Raw genomic sequence first — 18,882 nt, 5'->3', positions numbered from 1 at the left:
AACGATCTCTCTTCAAAAAATTAATAATTATTAATAAATGATATATATATACACACGTATACATAATTGCCACTAATGGACGTAATAGATTCACTGTAATTGCCTATTGGCACTTCTTTACATTGCGGCGTTGGCCCATTACCACAAAAACATTTCGATCAATAATATGTTTTTTATAAGACAAAATATGATAATCTAATATTTAGCTTTTTGTCATTTAAAGTCACTTATTTTATATACATATATATATATATATATTTCGATGATGTTAATAATGTCGATGATCTGTGATCCTGTTAGGTCATTGATTTACAAAAAATATGTGATATACCACTGCAATGTTTAAATTCCAATGAAGAATTTGTAAAATTTTTGCGTACATGGCATCGAGTGATTTTTATATTAATGCAGAAAATGTGGAAAGGTATTTTGAGAGAAAAATATTCAAAGGAGATTTCCATATAAACGAATGATGAAAGTTAATATATATATTTGATTATCGAACCGTTTAAAATATGTTCTCAAAACAAGTGCTATTCATATAAATTTTCATTATTTTCGTTTCGAAGAGAAAATAAGTTATTTTATTAACGTTTTGTTGATTGCGGTCATGTGGTTGAAATCAGTTGTAATATAGCGTATACAAAAGATCGATAAAGAAGTAACTCGATGTTATCATAAGGAGAATTTTAGTTAAACGTCTGAATTATTTCACAATTTGAAGCAAGAGGTTAAGAATGTTCGTATACTTTGACAGATAATTTCATAATTAGATAACGAAATGTGAAATTAAAATTGTCGTTTGATTTTTGTTTTTCTTTTTCAATTTTTATATGTAAAGTATGCTTCTCTAATGTATGTAACTAATAAAATAGTAAAATGTAAGTGAAATAATTTCACATGTATATAATATTTGTATAACGTGTTACCATTGTGCCAAGATGTGTAACTTTTGTCTATAATTATCTTTCAGTTTTTTATACTATTACGATGCCGTTTAAATTTCATTTAAAGAGAAGTCGTCAATATAATGTAGTGTCCAAAAATCAATATGTAATATGTATAGAATTACTGGACACTACATCAATAGAATGTACTTTAAATATTGACAGTTTGGGTCAAGAATGTTTGGACAATATTGTACAACGATTAGGGCTTGTACAACCTGAAATTTTTGGATTACGTTATATAAGTCGACATGGTTCTCCTTCTCCTCGATGGGTAGATATGGATAAACCATTAAAACGACAACTTGAGAAAGAAGCCAAGAATTTTAGTCTCTATCTAAGAATTATGTATTACGTTACAGATGTTCAATGTATACAAGATGAAATGACAAGGTTAATATCATTTTTTATGATAATTAATGATTATTTTAAAGATAAGTATTATTATATTATCGATACTAAAATAACTTGATTTCTTTAAAGGTATCATTATTATCTTCAGTTAAAAAGCGATGTACTAGAAGGTAGGATTCATTGCAATTCTAGACAAGCTACTCTTTTAGCAAGCTATTCGATGCAAGCTGAGTTTGGTAATTATAATACGGAACGGCATACAATGGAATGCTTACAACAATGTACCTTCTTTCCTAAAGTGAGATATTAAATTTAGCGTTATAGATATTTTTAAATACATTAAAATAATATATAATTATTTGTATGCTATAAGGATGTAATACAATCAGAACCAGGTGGATTAGATGTTTTATTGCATAATGCAGTATGTCAATATAAAAATTTAATTGGAGTAACACAAGCGGCAGCTGAAGAATTATATATTTCCGTAGTTATACAATTGGAAGGGTACGGTAATGAAACGTTTCCTGCAAAGGTACATCGATAAGAAATAATTTTATCAAGTTATAAAATCTAATTTAATAAGCTTATTAATATCACAGGATAGTACTAATTCTGAAGTGATACTTGGTGTATCTCTTAATGGAATTATGCTGGTATGTCCTAAATCTCAAACTACGCACTTTTATAGGTAGTTATATTTTTTATTTTGAAATAAAAAAAATAATATTTATAAACGACGATAGTGATCTAAATAAAAAGTGCTATAAATTGAATATAAAATTGTTATTTATCAGATGGAAAGATATTAGTAACGTCATAAATCATAAAAAGACATTTAGAATAGAATGTCAGTCTGAAGGCGAAGATGCAAAACAATTTATATTCAATGAGTCGCGTGATGCAAAATACGTGTGGCGTCTGTGTATAGCACAACACACATTTTATATGCAGCATCAAGAATCACGACCTTCAGAAAGATCTAATAATGCATATTTTGTAAGTAAAGTATAAACAAATATTATTACAATTTTAACTTTTGCATTCCAATCATCAGTATTGCTTACATAAGTGAACGCATTCTACTTTAACCATTAGTGTTGCTAATAATATCGTACTTTTGTAATTATAATAACAAAAAGACTGATGAATTCAAATAATATCAAATTGTGATAAATTCAAATAAATTCAAATTGTATTTTTTTTTTGTTATTTTTTAAAAATATTAGGATACATTTGTTAATTTTATTCTTTAATTTTAGTTTAAAGATATTCAAAGATTTAATTGTCAAGCGATAATATTTTTTATTATTTAAAAGTGCCCGGTATTGATCAGCTGTAAGTGCAACAAACAGTACTCTCAGTACACTTAGTTTGAAAGTAAAATGTAATTAATTATTATTCATGTATGTATTAACAGGATAGCGATACAAATGATTCTGGAGAACAAGCTGTATCTATGGAAAATCGTAGGGAAGATGATCACATGCATTGGACAAGCTACAATGATCTTTCAACTTCACCGTATCCTGTAGTCTCAGTTTCTTCAACTGAAATAAATAATCTACGTGCCTTATTACCGTCCTATAGACAAGCACCAGATTATGAAACGGCCGTTCAAATGAAATATAATAATGGAGGAAATGCTCCTCAGCCTTATTATGCTAATCAGTCTACTATTGTTGGACAAGATATTTCGTGCCTTCTTGGTAATGTGGTAAATAGAAGTAGATATTAATGTGGGATTGGGAAAAATTCATAAGTAAAAGAATGAATAAAAATAAAGGCAAGAAACGTTACGATATGAATGTTCGGGAACGATCATTATTAAATGTTTACGTTAATATTTCGAGAATAAGTAAAGTTATTTTTCTGGTGGATAGAGCTACAAGAAATGTTGTCCTATATAAGATATGAGTTAGTCGTAGAAGAGAAGTCAGAGTGAAAAGCGAAGAGTAAGAGAGTTAAAAAAGTGGGGTTACAAAATATCCTACATTAATTTGGATATTTTTATGGTTTCAAATATACAACCGTGTTATATTTACACACTCAAATATTATATATTTTTTGAATAGCATCAAAACTTTTAATATGTAATAAATATATATATATATATATATAGAGATTATCAGAAAAGACTGAAAGACACGATTATTTCTTCTGAATAATCTTTTTTGTTAGTAATAAAATATAATATATAGTAAAATAATTTATATATAAAATATATTAGATAACACAATACTCTATAACCTATTGTAGAATCTAATGCATAGAGATTATTCTCAATAATTCTTTTTTTAACTTTCACGTTATTGCATTATTATTTTTAAATAATTTAAATTAATCTGAGATTTTAAGTAAAATGCTCGAAATATATTAAAGAATATATAAACATTTATTGTATGTAATTAAGAATTTTGAGAATTGTATAGTTTTGATGTAATCTTATTTTTTTACAAGATAATTATGCTTAATAAAATTGACAAGTATATAAAAAGTATGTTGCACATATCATAATGAATATTCTCTCTTGACTGTAATTAGTTTAATAAAATAAAATTTTGTTTGTTAATAATTAGTTTTACAATGAATAAATTAAATATTGGTAATAGAAGTATTATAATAAATAAAATAAATATAATATTATTTACAATAAAAAAATAAAAATAAACAATTATAATAAAAGGATAATTAATAACGTGTAAAATATTTACAACATTGAGAAAAAAGAAATTTTTTTCATTACATTGTTTCTGAATTACTATTGCAACCAGCATCGTTAATAGCTTTCAATAAAGCTGCTGGATTTGGACTTGCTGCAGTGGCATAAATTACAAAATTAGCATCTATTAGACTTTGTTTAGTCGTAGGACCAATTGCTACTGCTTTTATATTTTTTATATAATCAGGACGTTTCTTTAATACGGATACAAGGTAATCTACACTAGATGGACTAAAAAAGACAAATATTTTTGGTATAGAACCAACGATATTTAAGAAATCAACTTCTAATGATTCCCTAATTATGGTCCGATAAGCAACAAGTTTGTGTAGATTAATTTTATTTTGAGAAAGAACTTGTTCAATGGTTTCACGTGCAATCTCACTGCAAGGGTATAACAGTGGTTTTGTTATTTTTTCTATATCAGAAATAATGATCTCTGTAAGATCCTTGCTATTACCGGATTGACTACCTAAACAACATTCTAAACCAAGGGAATTTTCTGCGAGAGATGCAGTTGCAGGGCCAACGCAATACGTTGGTAATTTTTGCCACCGGCTTAGAGATATCTTATCGTCCTTGAATATTTGACATATTGCTTCTACAGCACGTTGACTAGTCAATATTAAACCTACATTAACATATATACGTTGTTGTTTATATCAAATCACATGTAATGAATCTAAAATATTTATATATTACCATAATAATTGTCAGGTGTTTCTAAGCACATTTTTAAATCTGAACTATTAATGAATTCAAATCGTGAGGTATATAGATAATCGCAATTGTAACCTGCTGATTGTAAAGTATGCAAATAATTGTCTTCTTTTAAAGTTTGTTCAGGCAATCCTCTACATAAAACTATGCTATCACATAATTTTGCCATGATAAGATAAATGTTATTATACTAACAGATTAATGATTTAAATATTGTTTTTTTTGCAAACTGAAAAAGATATTACTTTAAATATAATACAAGAATAAAGATATTACTTTAAATATAACCACAACATGAAATAAAACACTTTTGAGAATAAATAAATCACTAAAACATTTCTTTTTTTCAAACGTTACCTCGTAAGCCTGGATAATTAATAAAGGAATAAAAATTTAATTATCATTCTTATAGACACTGAATTATATTCTCGAAATTTTAAATGATTCTATATATTACTCGCTCAGCGTATTTTTAAGACAATTTTTCAAGAATTTCTCTCATTGGTTCCGTTCTCGACCAATGAACTTAACGCATGTAAATAACTATCGACTATCGACTGAGTCGACTATCTCAAGAGAATTAATATCATGGTACAACATTTGACATAAGTAAATTAATAAACTGCTGACAGATAGTGGAAATAGTACAAGAAAATAAATTTTTGGTATGTATATTAAATATTTATAATATTGTAATTATTCAAATTTGAAAATTGATTTCTATAGAACAGTATTTCTCAAACTTTTAGAATTTTAGACATCCTTGTTGAATTTAGATTTTTCCAAAACCTATTTTTAATTAGAAAAAGCAAGTAATGCAAAAACCTACTAACCCTCCTAAAATAACCAAAAATTAATCAAACGTAATAATTCAGATTGCATCGTTTTGTAATTTGTTCTTGTAAAAAATTATTATGGCATGTCACGAGGCTTAGGTTAGAATTCGCAGATGACAACCGGCTTGAAAATTAGATTGCTCATTCAAGAGCTATATAACCCTATCATATTAATTACTTCGTATTTTATTACAGTCTTATAATTATTTTAATTAAAATCTTATAACACACAAAGTGTATTCGGTCTAAAATCATTGATAGGATTGATAACGTTCTGCATAACTTGGCCGATAATTATAAGCGTAAGAAGTGGAATAGGTAGAAATTATGGATTAGCCTAATTTCGTTGTCATTTTTATTGAAACACTCTTTTAGGGTACATAACTTATTATCTAAATAAGCAGTGAAAGAACGTATAAAAAAAAATAGGAAATGAACAATTTCTTATCGATCACAAAGTGGATGTTTATCCTCCTTACTATTATACTAAACATGTTAAACGTATATAGACGAAGGCACAACGGTCCTCGACCCTTACGCATTGATTATTTCGCCACGAAAACGTGATTATGGACTAAATAATCAGCGTGTTTCTTCCTTCAACTTTCTCGTTATTATTTGTTCCTCTTCTTTCTTGTTTCTTCTATTTTTACTTTTTATCTCGTAGTCGTGGCAAAATTGAACTCTTCGAGAACATTGTAATACAAATATACGCATAAGAGTTCAAGTATATCGTAAAGGGGACCGAGTGCCTTCTACGTATTTAATTAGATAAACACATAATATTTAATCATGATAATAAAAAATTTATGCCTTTTAACGTAAACTATCTCCTATTGTACAACGCCGATATATCTAGCTTATAATTAATTAATCAATTAATTCATTATTTTAACGTACTCTATTCTTTCTCAATTGCAGCTCGATTAAAAGAAAAAAGAAATAGAAAAAAAAGAAAATAGAAGAAAAGAAAATGCTGTATGGGGAAAAACGAAGAAAGAGGCATCATCATATCGGCCCATTCGTTCAAGATATGTATGTATTTTTTTTTGTTTGGTCTCGCAGGTGAAATTTTTCATTTGAAAATTTATGAAAATCATAATAGTATGCTTTTTTTAAAACACACCCTGAGAGCCCAATAACGGTTATATATAAATCTATTCTAAATTGTAAAAAGCCTAATCTATACTATTATTCGTATAATAATAATAAAATAATAATAATAATAATAATAATATAATAATATTAATAATAATATAATAATAATAATAATAATACATATGTATATATATAATATACTTAATTAATAATCACAAAAATAAGACCATAGTCCGAGCATGCTCCTATTCGAATAATTACTCATAAGTGAGAAAATTATTCAAGTAGCGGTCTCAAACTTAACTTTTAACAAGTTCTATTTAAATGGTTATTAATGCGAACTCGTGATAATGGTCACAAGTATGGTCCTTTCTTTTTCATTAACTCATACTTGAATTACATATAAAACAACGCAATAATTATGTGCAGTTTTGCTTTTTTTTTTTCTTTTACTTTATTTTAGACTCTGAGATCTTTATACTCTACTACGGCTTATCGAACACGCATACACACAACACATGATTTGTTCGATAAGTAATTTCAGTTATGATCGGTTGGCACAAGAAACATCGGCGAGTACAAGAAAATGTAAAGATTTATATTAAAAAAAAATAAGAAAGAAAAAAATAAATGCTTTTCTAGACGAGTCAAAACGTAGAACAATTCAACGCGGGAAAAACAATTGTCGTATTTTCGTTAGCTTTCTATTCATTGAAGATTGGACAATACTTTTTATCCCTACTTCCTAAAAGAATTATATAAAGAAAAAGAAAAAGAATAAAAATCGTGCTGTGGTTCTTCAATTAAACGCCACTTTCTAACTGCCTTGGTTTGATTTTGCATTCGTTTATTATTAACAATAAAAAATATTTCGTGCAAAGGGAAAAAGTTGAAATTTGTTTAGATTGATTTTATTAGTTTGTTCTTTTTTCACACGTTGAATAGTCAAAATTTTATCGTTGTCAATTGCACGGAATGATTTATTTATTTATTTAAGTTTCTCGTTGTTAGCTCTTTTCGTGAATTGTATAAACATTTTATATAAACTAATCGAAGCTTTCTTCGAACTTGAACGTTGTACGTGTAATGTATTGTATATATATACATATGTGTGTACATATATAGATACACGTATATATACAAACACATATATATATATATATATTTGATGATATAACGCACATAACACGGACAATTGTATTAGGTAATATGCATTATCGTACGATAAAACTTAAATCTACGCGTTTATAAAATAGGGTAGAAATAGAAAAGTATGACTTAAGTACAACCACAAAACTTGGTCATTATTATGGCATTCATGTTCTTATCTATATAATCCATTATAAGATTAATTAATTAAATGCTCACTGTTTTTTTCCTATCTTTCCTTTTACTTCTTTTTATCTTTTTTCCTTTCTTTCTTTCTTTCTTCCTTTATTTTTTTTTCTTATCTCTCTCTTTCTATCTTTCTCATTTTCTGATTACTCTACTTTGATATGAAATATCTCATATATCAGTTAGATTTTTTTCATGCTTTCATTCGTGTTATCAAATATTATTCTCTCGTGATATGCACACAGAACAACAGAATTCATACGTTTCATCGTGCTTTAGAATTTCTCTTTTACGTTGGTTTGAAATTTGTAAAGATAATTTTCATGAATTCATCGAAATTAAATTATTTGGTTATTGTTTCAAACGTAAGTAACATTTATAAATAAATTTGTGTTCTGCTATAACTTTATTTTTAATTAATTTTTTCATCTTTTTTTCCCCAGACACAGTTTCGTCATTTCATTCGAAACTATTCCGAGGAGTTACAGTAATTTTTTCGACATTTTTCTATTATATCTCTCTCTTTTGTTTTTTTTTGTATTCTTTATATTCTACATCTATATATCTATCTTTATTTCTTTCTTTTTTTTCTTTCTTTCTTTCTATATAAGATCGTATTTATTATGTTAACTCGATCGATCGAATAGAAACGAATATGGCCGACTTTCACGGGCATAATTTAAATAGTACAAAATGTTTTGTCAATTTTTTTTCTCTCTCTATCTTTCTCTGGCTATAAATTTTGATTAGTCGGAGACTAAAGAAGAGTCCTTGATCTTTTCTTGGGTCTGCTGCTCTTTTGCCTTCTTTAGCCCTTCGTCTGTCGATCTAAAAAAATAAAAGAAAATTAAACATTTAGAGAATTCAAATATATCCATTTAATATATATAATATATATTTTATATAATATATACAATATAAATTAATATTTTTATATAAAATAATAATGAAATAAATAAATAAAGTATAAAAACACAAGAAATATCTACAAGACACGAAATATAAACGGAAGACCCTCAATTTTGATCTATCTATCTATTGTAGATTATTAAAAAACCATAAAAATGAATATAAATTTGAAACAACGATAACGTTTTATACGAACTTATTTTGTTCATACTTTTCGTATTCCTTTGTTCCTAACTAAAGTTGTTCTTACATATTAAGACACACCCCTTTTATACAATGTGAGTATTATTATATATAATAATAATAATAATAATAACAAAAAGGGAAGTATAAATTTCTTGCAATTTTTGTTTCGATCATTTTTTATCCAAAAAAAATAAAAAAATATTAAAAAAAAAAATCAACGATCAATATTCTTTAGATTCTCGTGTGTAATATCTCGAAAGAGGGTGGACGATATAACGTGAAAAGACTACGATCTAGGATTCCTTCTCTCTTCGGATATAATGCAAGCAAAGCCCCTTTTGAAGAGTACCAATAATTTGACGTAATTTAATAAACACGAGGGCTGCCTTTCGCGTACGCGCACAGCTCGTGCGACTGTTATTACTGACAGTTTGATCGGTATCTCAAGAGTGCATAATAATGATGCACTTCTAGTGAATCGCTTATAGTGGTGACCGATCATCGGTCATGCAAATTGGCAACCCAAGAAGGGATGGATGCTGCTGTTGCTGCCGCCTTCCTTACTCCTTTCGTTATACATATATATATATATATATGTATATGCATTATATGATGAACATACAATATTCATATATCGTGAAGCATGTGTTTGTTTGTTTTATAATTTGTACGACGACGACACAATAACTTCATTTATTCTGATGTTTCTTCTCTTGTTGGTTTATTTTTTCTTTTCACGACTTGTGTTATATCATTAGAAATTGTATTTTTGATTGTGTTATTATTTATTAACGATTGAAGATCAGTTATTTTAATTTGTTAGTTGGTTAATTATCTTCGATGAAATTTAATGTGATTTAATAAATATGAACATTTGTAGATGAATATAATAATATTAATTTTGTTTATAAATATAATTAGGTGATCTAATAGATATAATATTAATAATATAAATATAATATAAATAAAATATAAATTATGATATAATATTTTAAATAATCTTGAAAATATTCAATATGATATTAAAATTAATATTCTGATGATAGAATAAAAAAGGATAAAAATTTGTTAAATACAGATATGGGTATGGATGTTACTTGCATGGTGTTATGGAGAATTAATGGGATATCCCTTATATATTTAATTAATTGAGAGGTATGCAAAAGGATGTTTCAAAACGAATAAAAAAAACTCCCACCCACCAAGGATTCTCTCTCTGTCTCTCTCTCTTTCTCTCGTTTCATAGTCCGAGTAAAATTCATTTGATGTACTGGGGTATTTAAAGCACCGCTTTAAATCAATGGGACTTAATAATCAGTTCGAAGGCTCGTAATTCTTTAACGCTAGGGAACGAGAGGTTGGGTAGAGTAACAGATATCCCAATGGGTTGTGGAAGGAACGTAGAGGCGTGTCGTGTCTTCGACCATGTACCATGAGAACAAAAAAATAATAATTTCATCGAGAACGTTGATGTGAATTATCATTCTCAAATTTTCTTTATAAAATTAGCCTCGAGTTACGATGCAATATGAAAACTTTGTCGTTGTTGTTTTTTTCTTTCTTCTATTTATTAACGTCATAAATTATATATATATATACACATTTTTAATAAATAAATGAATAATAATAGATACGAATCTGTAGTTCGTTATATAAAAATAATATTCTCTTAAATATATATAATTCTCCATAACACCATGCAAGTAACATCCATGCCCATATCTGTATTTAACAAATTTTTATCTTTTTTATCCTATTATCAAAATATTAATTTTAATATCATATTGAATATTTTAAAGATTACTTGTTTATTTTAATACAAGTATTATATAATATCACCTAATTATATTTATAACAAAAAAATTAATATTATTATTCATCTACAAAACAAAAAAGTTCTTTATATAATAATAAATATACTGTTAATTGAGATGTTTTATCTTATTGTTAATGAAAATTAAATTCGATAGAAAAGTATGAAATCATTAGAGATAAAAATATGAATAATTTATTATTGTTATCGATTTAGTTAATAAATAATAACGTTATATAATATTTTATATTTAAAAAAAAAATAAAATAAAGAGAAAAAATGAACGAATGATCGAGTAACAGTATCAAATGATGGAACCAAAAGGATCCTCTACGATAAATACACGAGGTTAGTTCATCGACGTAAAACAAGGCGACTTCTTCGCACAGGTATCACCATCCGTCGAAACAATAACCCTTTTATGGTCTCCTGCCATGCGTGTTCGCACAATGGCAGGGAACAGCAAGCGGGTATACACAAGAGGCGTCCAGTGACGTAGCAACACGTTCGAGTTTTTACGCGAAAAAAAAAGTATACCGAGCAGCAGCCTTTAATATAAGTACAAAAGAAAAAAAAAAAGAAGTATAAGATCATTAAGGTAATCTAGAAGAGAAAAAAAAAACAGAAGGAATGTTCCCACGAAAATTGTTCTAAATTCTATCACGGTTAACGGGAACAAATTTGAAATTTGAAATGAAAATTCTATTACAAAAATAAAAAAAATAAAAAATTAACTCGTATATATTATACTTTAATTTTAAAATATTTATAATAATAATAATAATAATATAATAATTTATAATAATAATATAAAATAATAATAATAATAATAATAATAATAATTAAATATAAATAATAATAATAATAATAATAAAGAGATATAAATGAAAGTAAATACGATTTATAATTAGAAGAAATTACGTGTAATTTAAACGTTTGTAAAAATAAAAAAACGTGTAAGAGAGAGAGAGGTGTTTTAACACACTGAGGTTACGCCATTGCGAGGGCTTACTGAGGGTAAAGATAGGCCGACGAGGAGGAACAAAGCAACCCACGCCATAGATATCGTCGCAGTAATATCCACATGACTAACCTAAGGGCGCTGCAACCACACAGTACTGGGACAAAGCGATTCTGTATTTTTACATAGTTCGTATAGTTCGTATATAGAGGTAGGTACAGTGGCTGCCATTAATAACGTACAGGCGAATCTTACTTGGTTTTAGTGATGTTTCACCATACATTTTTAACTGATTTACAACAGCATTATTACCACCTATGCAATTCTAATTTTTAACGAGAATTACTATATTGGATTTATTCGAAAAGGAATGAATTTATTGTACTTGTTGAAAATCATATTATTTATTATATACATTGATCAATTTATTTATTTATTTTTATTTATTTATTATTAATTATATTAATTATATTATTTATTTATATTGGATTTATTCGAAAAGGAATGAATTTATTGTACTTATTGAAAATCATATTATTTATTATATACATTGATCAATTTATTTATTTATTTATTTTTATTTATTATTAATTATATTATTATATTATTTATTTATATTGGATTTATTCGAAAAGGAATGAATTTATTGTACTTATTGAAATCATATTATTTATTATATACATTGATCAATTTATTTATTTATTTATTTTTATTTATTATTAATTATATTATTATATTATTTATTTATATTGGATTTATTCAAAAGGAATGAATTTATTGTACCGTTTTGAAAATCATATTATTTATTATATACATTGATCAATTTATTTATTTATTTTTATTTATTTATTATTAATTATATTGTTATATTATTTGTTTATATTAAATATAATATTAATTATATTATTTATTATCAATTTATTTATATATTTTATTTATTTATTTATTTTTTTTTTTTACAGAGTATTTCCAAATATGTGTGTTACAATACGTTAAATGTAATGTTCATATAATCATATTCCTAATAATATGATATTTTGATTTTTATAAAAATTGTTCGGAAGTTGTAATCCTTACAGAATATCAGGTGCTTTCCAAACGTTTTATCATAGATTTTGTTGAATTTTATTTGTCGATTAACCGTCTCGAATGAAGGTGAAATAATTTCTCAGCTCGTAATACGATTCCAAGGATCAACGTATAACATAAAAACAAATTACAAAATGAATTTGTTCTTTTTGTTTTTAATTATTTAATTCAGTCTCGTAATTATCGGTTGGAAATAAAAAATATATATGAAGGTATTAGTTGATGTATTTTGTTTTGGAGGGTATTTAATGCAGGTGATAAAGATTGATTTTTATCCAAAAAAAAAAAAAAGAAAAAAAAACGAGGATCAAAGTCTGGGCAGTCGACCTTCTCTCGGACGGCTTTTACCTCTGGAAATTCTGGAAAGGTAGATACCGAAGAAGAAGAAGAAGAAGAAGAAGAAGAGGTCGGTGGCCCCTAACCAACCCGCTTCGTCTGGACACGCTCGTGGAACACGCAGGTGCGTCTACTTGCGTGGAACGCATACGAAATAAGTTATACCTGTGTTGTATTCGCGTTCTTACCCAGAAACTAACTTTACCGGCCTCTTTTAACTTTTAAGATCGCACACAAATATATCAACTAATAAATAAATATTATTATATTATTTTTATTATTATTTTATTATTATTTTTATTGTTATAATAACACTTGCTTAATCGTAACAAGAATTATTATTATTATTATTATTTCACGATTAAATTACATTTATTATATTTAATGTTGATTTAAAATGATGTAATAATAATTGTCAGAGTGTAACATAATTTTGTTTTTTTGGTATAATTTTAAAAAGATCGATCAACCCATAGACTACTGGTCGGCCTCTTTTAATATCAAATAAATAAATTAATATTATTTATATTATTATTTATATTATTATTATTATTATTATTTTTAAGTGTAATAAGTAAGTAATAAGTTGGTAGTTGTCAAGAATATTGGATAAAATGAGTGATATTTAATAATATACAGTTAAGAAATATTTGTTTTATTTTTTGTTTTGTTTTTTTTTATTCGAGTTGTATCGAGTGATGTTCACTCTCGTTCTCGAGAATTCTTTTCAAACAGATTTTTCTCTCTCTCTCTCTCTCTCTTTCTCTCGTAAAAGTAAACCTTAACACGTGAACTGATTACTCGTGTAAACTGGCGCAAAAGTGGCGTAAACGAGCGTGACGCGTTCTCGAGCGTGGCTTACTTTTATCGATTCTTGTACATTTCTTTAGCGATTTCTCCATTTCTTCTTCTTATATTTCTCTTATTCTATTTTTTTTTCTTTTTTCTCAACGAAGAGGAGAGAACACAGCTGCCCCGAGGACACCTGCCGGAGAAAACAAAATTCCCTTTCTTCGTGGAATACTTTGAAACTTACAATAACGGAAAATGAACGATGTTGAACGTGTTTGAATGTTGAATAATTCGTAATCGTGCTGTTAGATGTATAACTTTACGCTTTAGTTGTTTTTATTTATTATATATTATGCGTTCAATCAGAAAATGAGAAAAATTATCTAATTTTTACTACAAAGTGTCGATAAAAGATGAAACCATTCTGCAATAAGGGTGAGAAGGTATGTTAACAGAGAAGTACACGTAAAAGGGTGAGTAAAAAATAAATGTAATTATATGTTACACACGTATATTGTTGTAAAAACGTGATACAACGTCTGGGTATTGAAGGATTCAAAAATATAAAAATATTTTTAATCGTATGACAATTAAAATTGATCTGTTAACACGTTCATTCAATTTCTTCGTTTTGTCAAATTAATCAAACGTTAATCTAAATGTGTTGCATATATTTTGTTTTGTTTAAACATATCATATATATAATATAAAAACGTGATACAACGTTTAGGTATTGAAGGATTCAAAAATATAAAATATTTTTAATGGTATGACAATTAGAAGTGATCTGTTAACACGTTCATTCAATTTCTTCGTTTTGTCAAATTAATCAAACGTTAATTTAAATGTGTTGCATATATTTTTTGTTTAAACATATTATATATAATATATAAAAACGTGATACAACGTTTAGGTATTGAAGGATTCAAAAATATAAAAATATTTTGAATCGTATGACAATTAGAATTGATCTGTTAACACGTTTATTCAATTTCTTCGTTTTGTCAAATTAATCAAACGTTAATTTAAATGTGTTGCATATATTTTGTTTTGTTTAAACATATCATATATATAATATATAAAAACGTGATACAACGTTTAGGTATTGAAGGATTCAAAAATATACAAATATTTTTAATGGTATGACAATTAGAATTGATCTGTTAACACGTTCATTCAATTTCTTCGTTTTGTCAAATTAATCAAACGTTAATTTAAATGTGTTGCATATATTTTTTGTTTAAACATATCATATATATAATATATAAAAACGTGATACAACGTTTAGGTATTGAAGGATTCAAAAATATACAAATATTTTGAATCGTATGACAATTAAAATTGATTTGTTAACACGTTCATTCAATTTCTTCGTTTTGTCAAATTAATCAAACGTTAATTTAAATGTGTTGCATATTTTTTGTTTTGTTTAAACATATTATATATATAATATATAAAAACGTGATACAACGTTTAGGTATTGAAGGATTCAAAAATATAAAAATATTTTGAATCGTATGATAATTAGAATTGATCTGTTAACACGTTTATTCAATTTCTTCGTTTTGTCAAATTAATCAAACGTTAATCTAAATGTGTTGCATATTTTTTGTTTTGTTTAAACATATTATATATATATATATATTGAAAAATCGTGAAATAAAATCGTAAATTTTAACGAGCATCATGTCGGAAGTATCCTATCGATCGTACGTACGTGTCGCGGATGTAAAATTTTCAAGTAAAGTCATGAATTTCCGGTACGACCTCCGCTTCGTTAGAAACAAGGCCGAGGTTTTCCTTGGCCAATGGCTGATGAGGTCGTTGGCACGCGTTTTATAACAAACGAATCGCTAAGTTAAATCCCTTTTAATTGTATTTCGTTTTCTCCAATTTAAACGCGCACATTTTTCACTTAGATTATTAACAAATTATATTTTTTATTTGATTATTATATTTTTTATTTGATTATTTTATTTATTTATTTGATTATTTTATTTATTATTTGATTATTATATTTTTTATTTGATTATTTTATTTATTTATTTCTTACTCCGCCCCTTTCGGTTTTGGAGGGCTGTTATTTGATTACTTTCATAATAATAGCATGCATACATCATAATATATCGATTATTGTTTTACTATTCGCCATATGTCCGAGTTTGTTGAAAATTTCGTTCAATGAAATATTTAATAATTTTATCGAATATTCGATTGATTTATTTAAACAACAAAATTCCATTATATAATTAATTCACCATAACTCTCTTCAAATATACTCGTATGAACATTTGATTTTTGTTTTAATCTTTTTTCAATCAGTCAACCAACCCTCAACAATATTTTCTCGTTTTTTTTTCTGGCTCACCCCGTATATATCCTTGTATATTAGTATCAGCTTGTAAACTTTTAAGATAACCAGTATAATATAATTTGAAGTTTTCCATTATTGTTACGAGCCCGCATAATAATCGTTCGTCGTCAAAAAATGGTGATTAAAAAAAGTGAGGATAAGTTCACCCGCATATTTCACGTTACGCATTTGGATTTACGATTTCGTTCAAAAGGGCTGGAATAGAAAATTAACTTTAACAAGTCGTTCGCATACGCTAATGAAAAAGATGATTATCTGTAATATAAGGATTACGTTTAAAGGAAATTATTATTATTATTATTATTATATCGATTGATCATTGAAATCGTTAAAAATAATATTACGTTTAGTATTTGATTCTTGATATCAAATTTCTTCAAATTTATTCCAAAAATTCATTTACTTATATGTTATAATTTTTATAATATATAATTTATTTAATTTTAATTATTAATTATTTAATTTAATTTTTTTATAATATATAATTTTTATATATTTTAAATATAATCAGTAGTAGCTTATATAAATAAATATTTTTTTAAATAAATAACTCGATATTTTCTATTAATCCATTAAATAAAAATTAACATGATACATGTTTTTTCTTTTTATTTCTCAACATAAAAATAATTTGAAAAAAACGTTTACCGATATAAATTTCTAATTAATTACGAGCCTGTCTTCTTAATAACATTTTTTTTTAACCATCAACGTGATTTAACTTAATTGTTCATGTAATAAATCTTCAATTTGTTCTTTTTATCTTTATCCTTATCTCTATCTATCTGTTATATTCTCGTTGTCATGGTTAATTGCTAGGACTGATGTTAACAAAATAAAAAGAACAAAATAATGAACGTATGACTGGTATTAACGACTAATCAAGTTTCTTATTTTTTGTTTGTTCTTTTTAATTATCTCGCAAATTACATATACATATACACACGTACGTTATCCATCAAAGAATAAAAGAAAGAAAGAAAGAGAAAGAGAAAGAGAGGGGGTAATAAAAAATAGAATCGAGTTTAGTTCGCACGATCTTTCCAGTTATCGGCCAACCAGATCGAGAAGGTGTAAACGGAAGTTTCAAAGTACGTCTTTGAAACGAGTCTCTTGGGTTTACTATTAATCGGTTATTATACATTACAACGATTGAGGAAATAGTAAAAAGATATCCAAGAGGAGTGTTGTTATTCCAACGAATTGAGATTTTTTATAGTTTTTTCGAAGTATAATAAAAGTATAATAAAAGTATAATAAAACACCAATGTCACGAATTAACGAACGAATCAACCAACCTTTTTTAAACGCACCTCTCGTTTATGTTATCAAGTATGTTTTTTTTTTTTTCAATTTGAGAATTGTCAGAGAAAATTAATGTAATTTATTATTATCACAATCGTACGTGTTAAACATTGTTTTGAATTTGTTAAGAAAAAAATTATATAATATTATAAAAAAAAATTATATTATAAAATATATATAATATATTATAAAAAATGAATGTAATTTATTATTATCAAATCGTACGTGTTAAACATTATTTTGAATTGTTAAGAATAAAATTATATAATATTATAAAAAAAAATTATATTATAAAAAATTATTATATATTATAAAAAATGAATGTAATTTATTATTATCAAATCGTACGTGTTAAACATTATTTTGAATTTGTTAAGAAAAAAATTATATAATATTATAAAAAAAAATTATATTATAAAAATATTATATAATTATATTATAAAAAATTACAATATTATTAAAAAAATTAGAAAGAAATTAGGAGTATGTCGTATTAATTAAAAAATTCGCGCGTTAATTGCAGTTGAAATTTTACTTTGAAATTGGATAAGTATTATTTTGAATTTGTTAAGAAAAAAATTATATAATATTATATAATTATATTATAAAAAATTACAATATTATTAAAAAAGTTAGAAAGAAATTAGGAGCATGTCGTATCAATTAAAAAATTAGCGCGTTTATTGTAATTGAAATTTTACTTTGAAATTGGATAAGTATTATTTTGAATTTGTTAAGAAAAAAATTACACAATATTATAAAAAAAAATTATATTATAAAAAATTAGAATATTATAAAAAAATTAGAAAGAAATTAGGAGCATGTCGTATCAATTAAAAAATTCATAGTTGAAATTTTACTTTGAAATTGGATAAATGAATTTTTGTTTTGTAACATTTACTTTTTGTAAATGTTAATTAAAAAACCCGTACGAAATTTTTGCTTCACCCTTTAACAATTGTTATAAATTAATTTATGGTATTTTATGTATACACGTGTATTGTTCTATGCCAATCTCTATGGTTAACATAAGGGAAAAAAGTTATCGCAAATATTGCAGGAACTTACGTTTAAGTTTTTATGCATCCGGTACTTTGTGGAGGGT

The 18,882-nt window shown here is 25.9% G+C and overlaps 3 protein-coding genes across 4 annotated transcripts in view; 1 reads left to right on the top strand and 2 right to left on the bottom strand.

The window, feature by feature from the left end:
• The first annotated feature begins 50 nt into the window (after positions 1–50).
• On the top strand, positions 51–3,798 carry LOC122524894 (tyrosine-protein phosphatase non-receptor type 14-like). Of its 2 annotated transcripts, none has more exons than XM_043647381.1 (7): positions 51–739; positions 974–1,340; positions 1,431–1,599; positions 1,675–1,836; positions 1,904–1,992; positions 2,099–2,300; positions 2,722–3,798. In XM_043647381.1, the coding sequence occupies exons 2-7, from the start codon at positions 991–993 to the stop codon at positions 3,037–3,039; spliced, it is 1,290 nt and encodes a 429-aa protein (XP_043503316.1). In that variant the 5' UTR covers positions 51–739; positions 974–990; the 3' UTR covers positions 3,040–3,798. The 2 variants fall into 2 exon arrangements, with proteins under 2 accessions (XP_043503316.1, XP_043503315.1); XM_043647380.1 differs by having other exon boundaries at positions 51–881.
• A 212-nt stretch (positions 3,799–4,010) lies between these two features.
• Positions 4,011–5,192, bottom strand: LOC122524890 (uroporphyrinogen-III synthase). The gene is made up of 3 exons (XM_043647378.1): positions 5,101–5,192; positions 4,726–4,972; positions 4,011–4,654 (listed from the first exon to the last, which is right to left on the bottom strand). Exons 2-3 carry the CDS (start codon positions 4,910–4,912, stop codon positions 4,044–4,046), a joined length of 798 nt encoding a protein of 265 aa, XP_043503313.1. The 5' UTR covers positions 4,913–4,972; positions 5,101–5,192; the 3' UTR covers positions 4,011–4,043.
• Positions 5,193–8,752: 3,560 nt separating this feature from the next.
• Positions 8,753–18,882, bottom strand: part of LOC122524889 — a 78,209-nt gene continuing 68,079 nt past the window's right edge. The window contains exon 6 of the mRNA XM_043647377.1: positions 8,753–8,840. The gene's annotated coding sequence lies outside the window, so the exon portion shown is untranslated. The remainder of the gene's footprint in view (positions 8,841–18,882) is intronic.

Source organism: Polistes fuscatus, unplaced genomic scaffold (genome assembly GCF_010416935.1).
Source record: "Polistes fuscatus isolate 324 unplaced genomic scaffold, CU_Pfus_HIC Scaffold8, whole genome shotgun sequence".
Lineage (NCBI taxonomy): Eukaryota > Metazoa > Arthropoda > Insecta > Hymenoptera > Vespidae > Polistes > Polistes fuscatus.
This window is presented reverse-complemented; position numbering and strand designations above follow the sequence as displayed.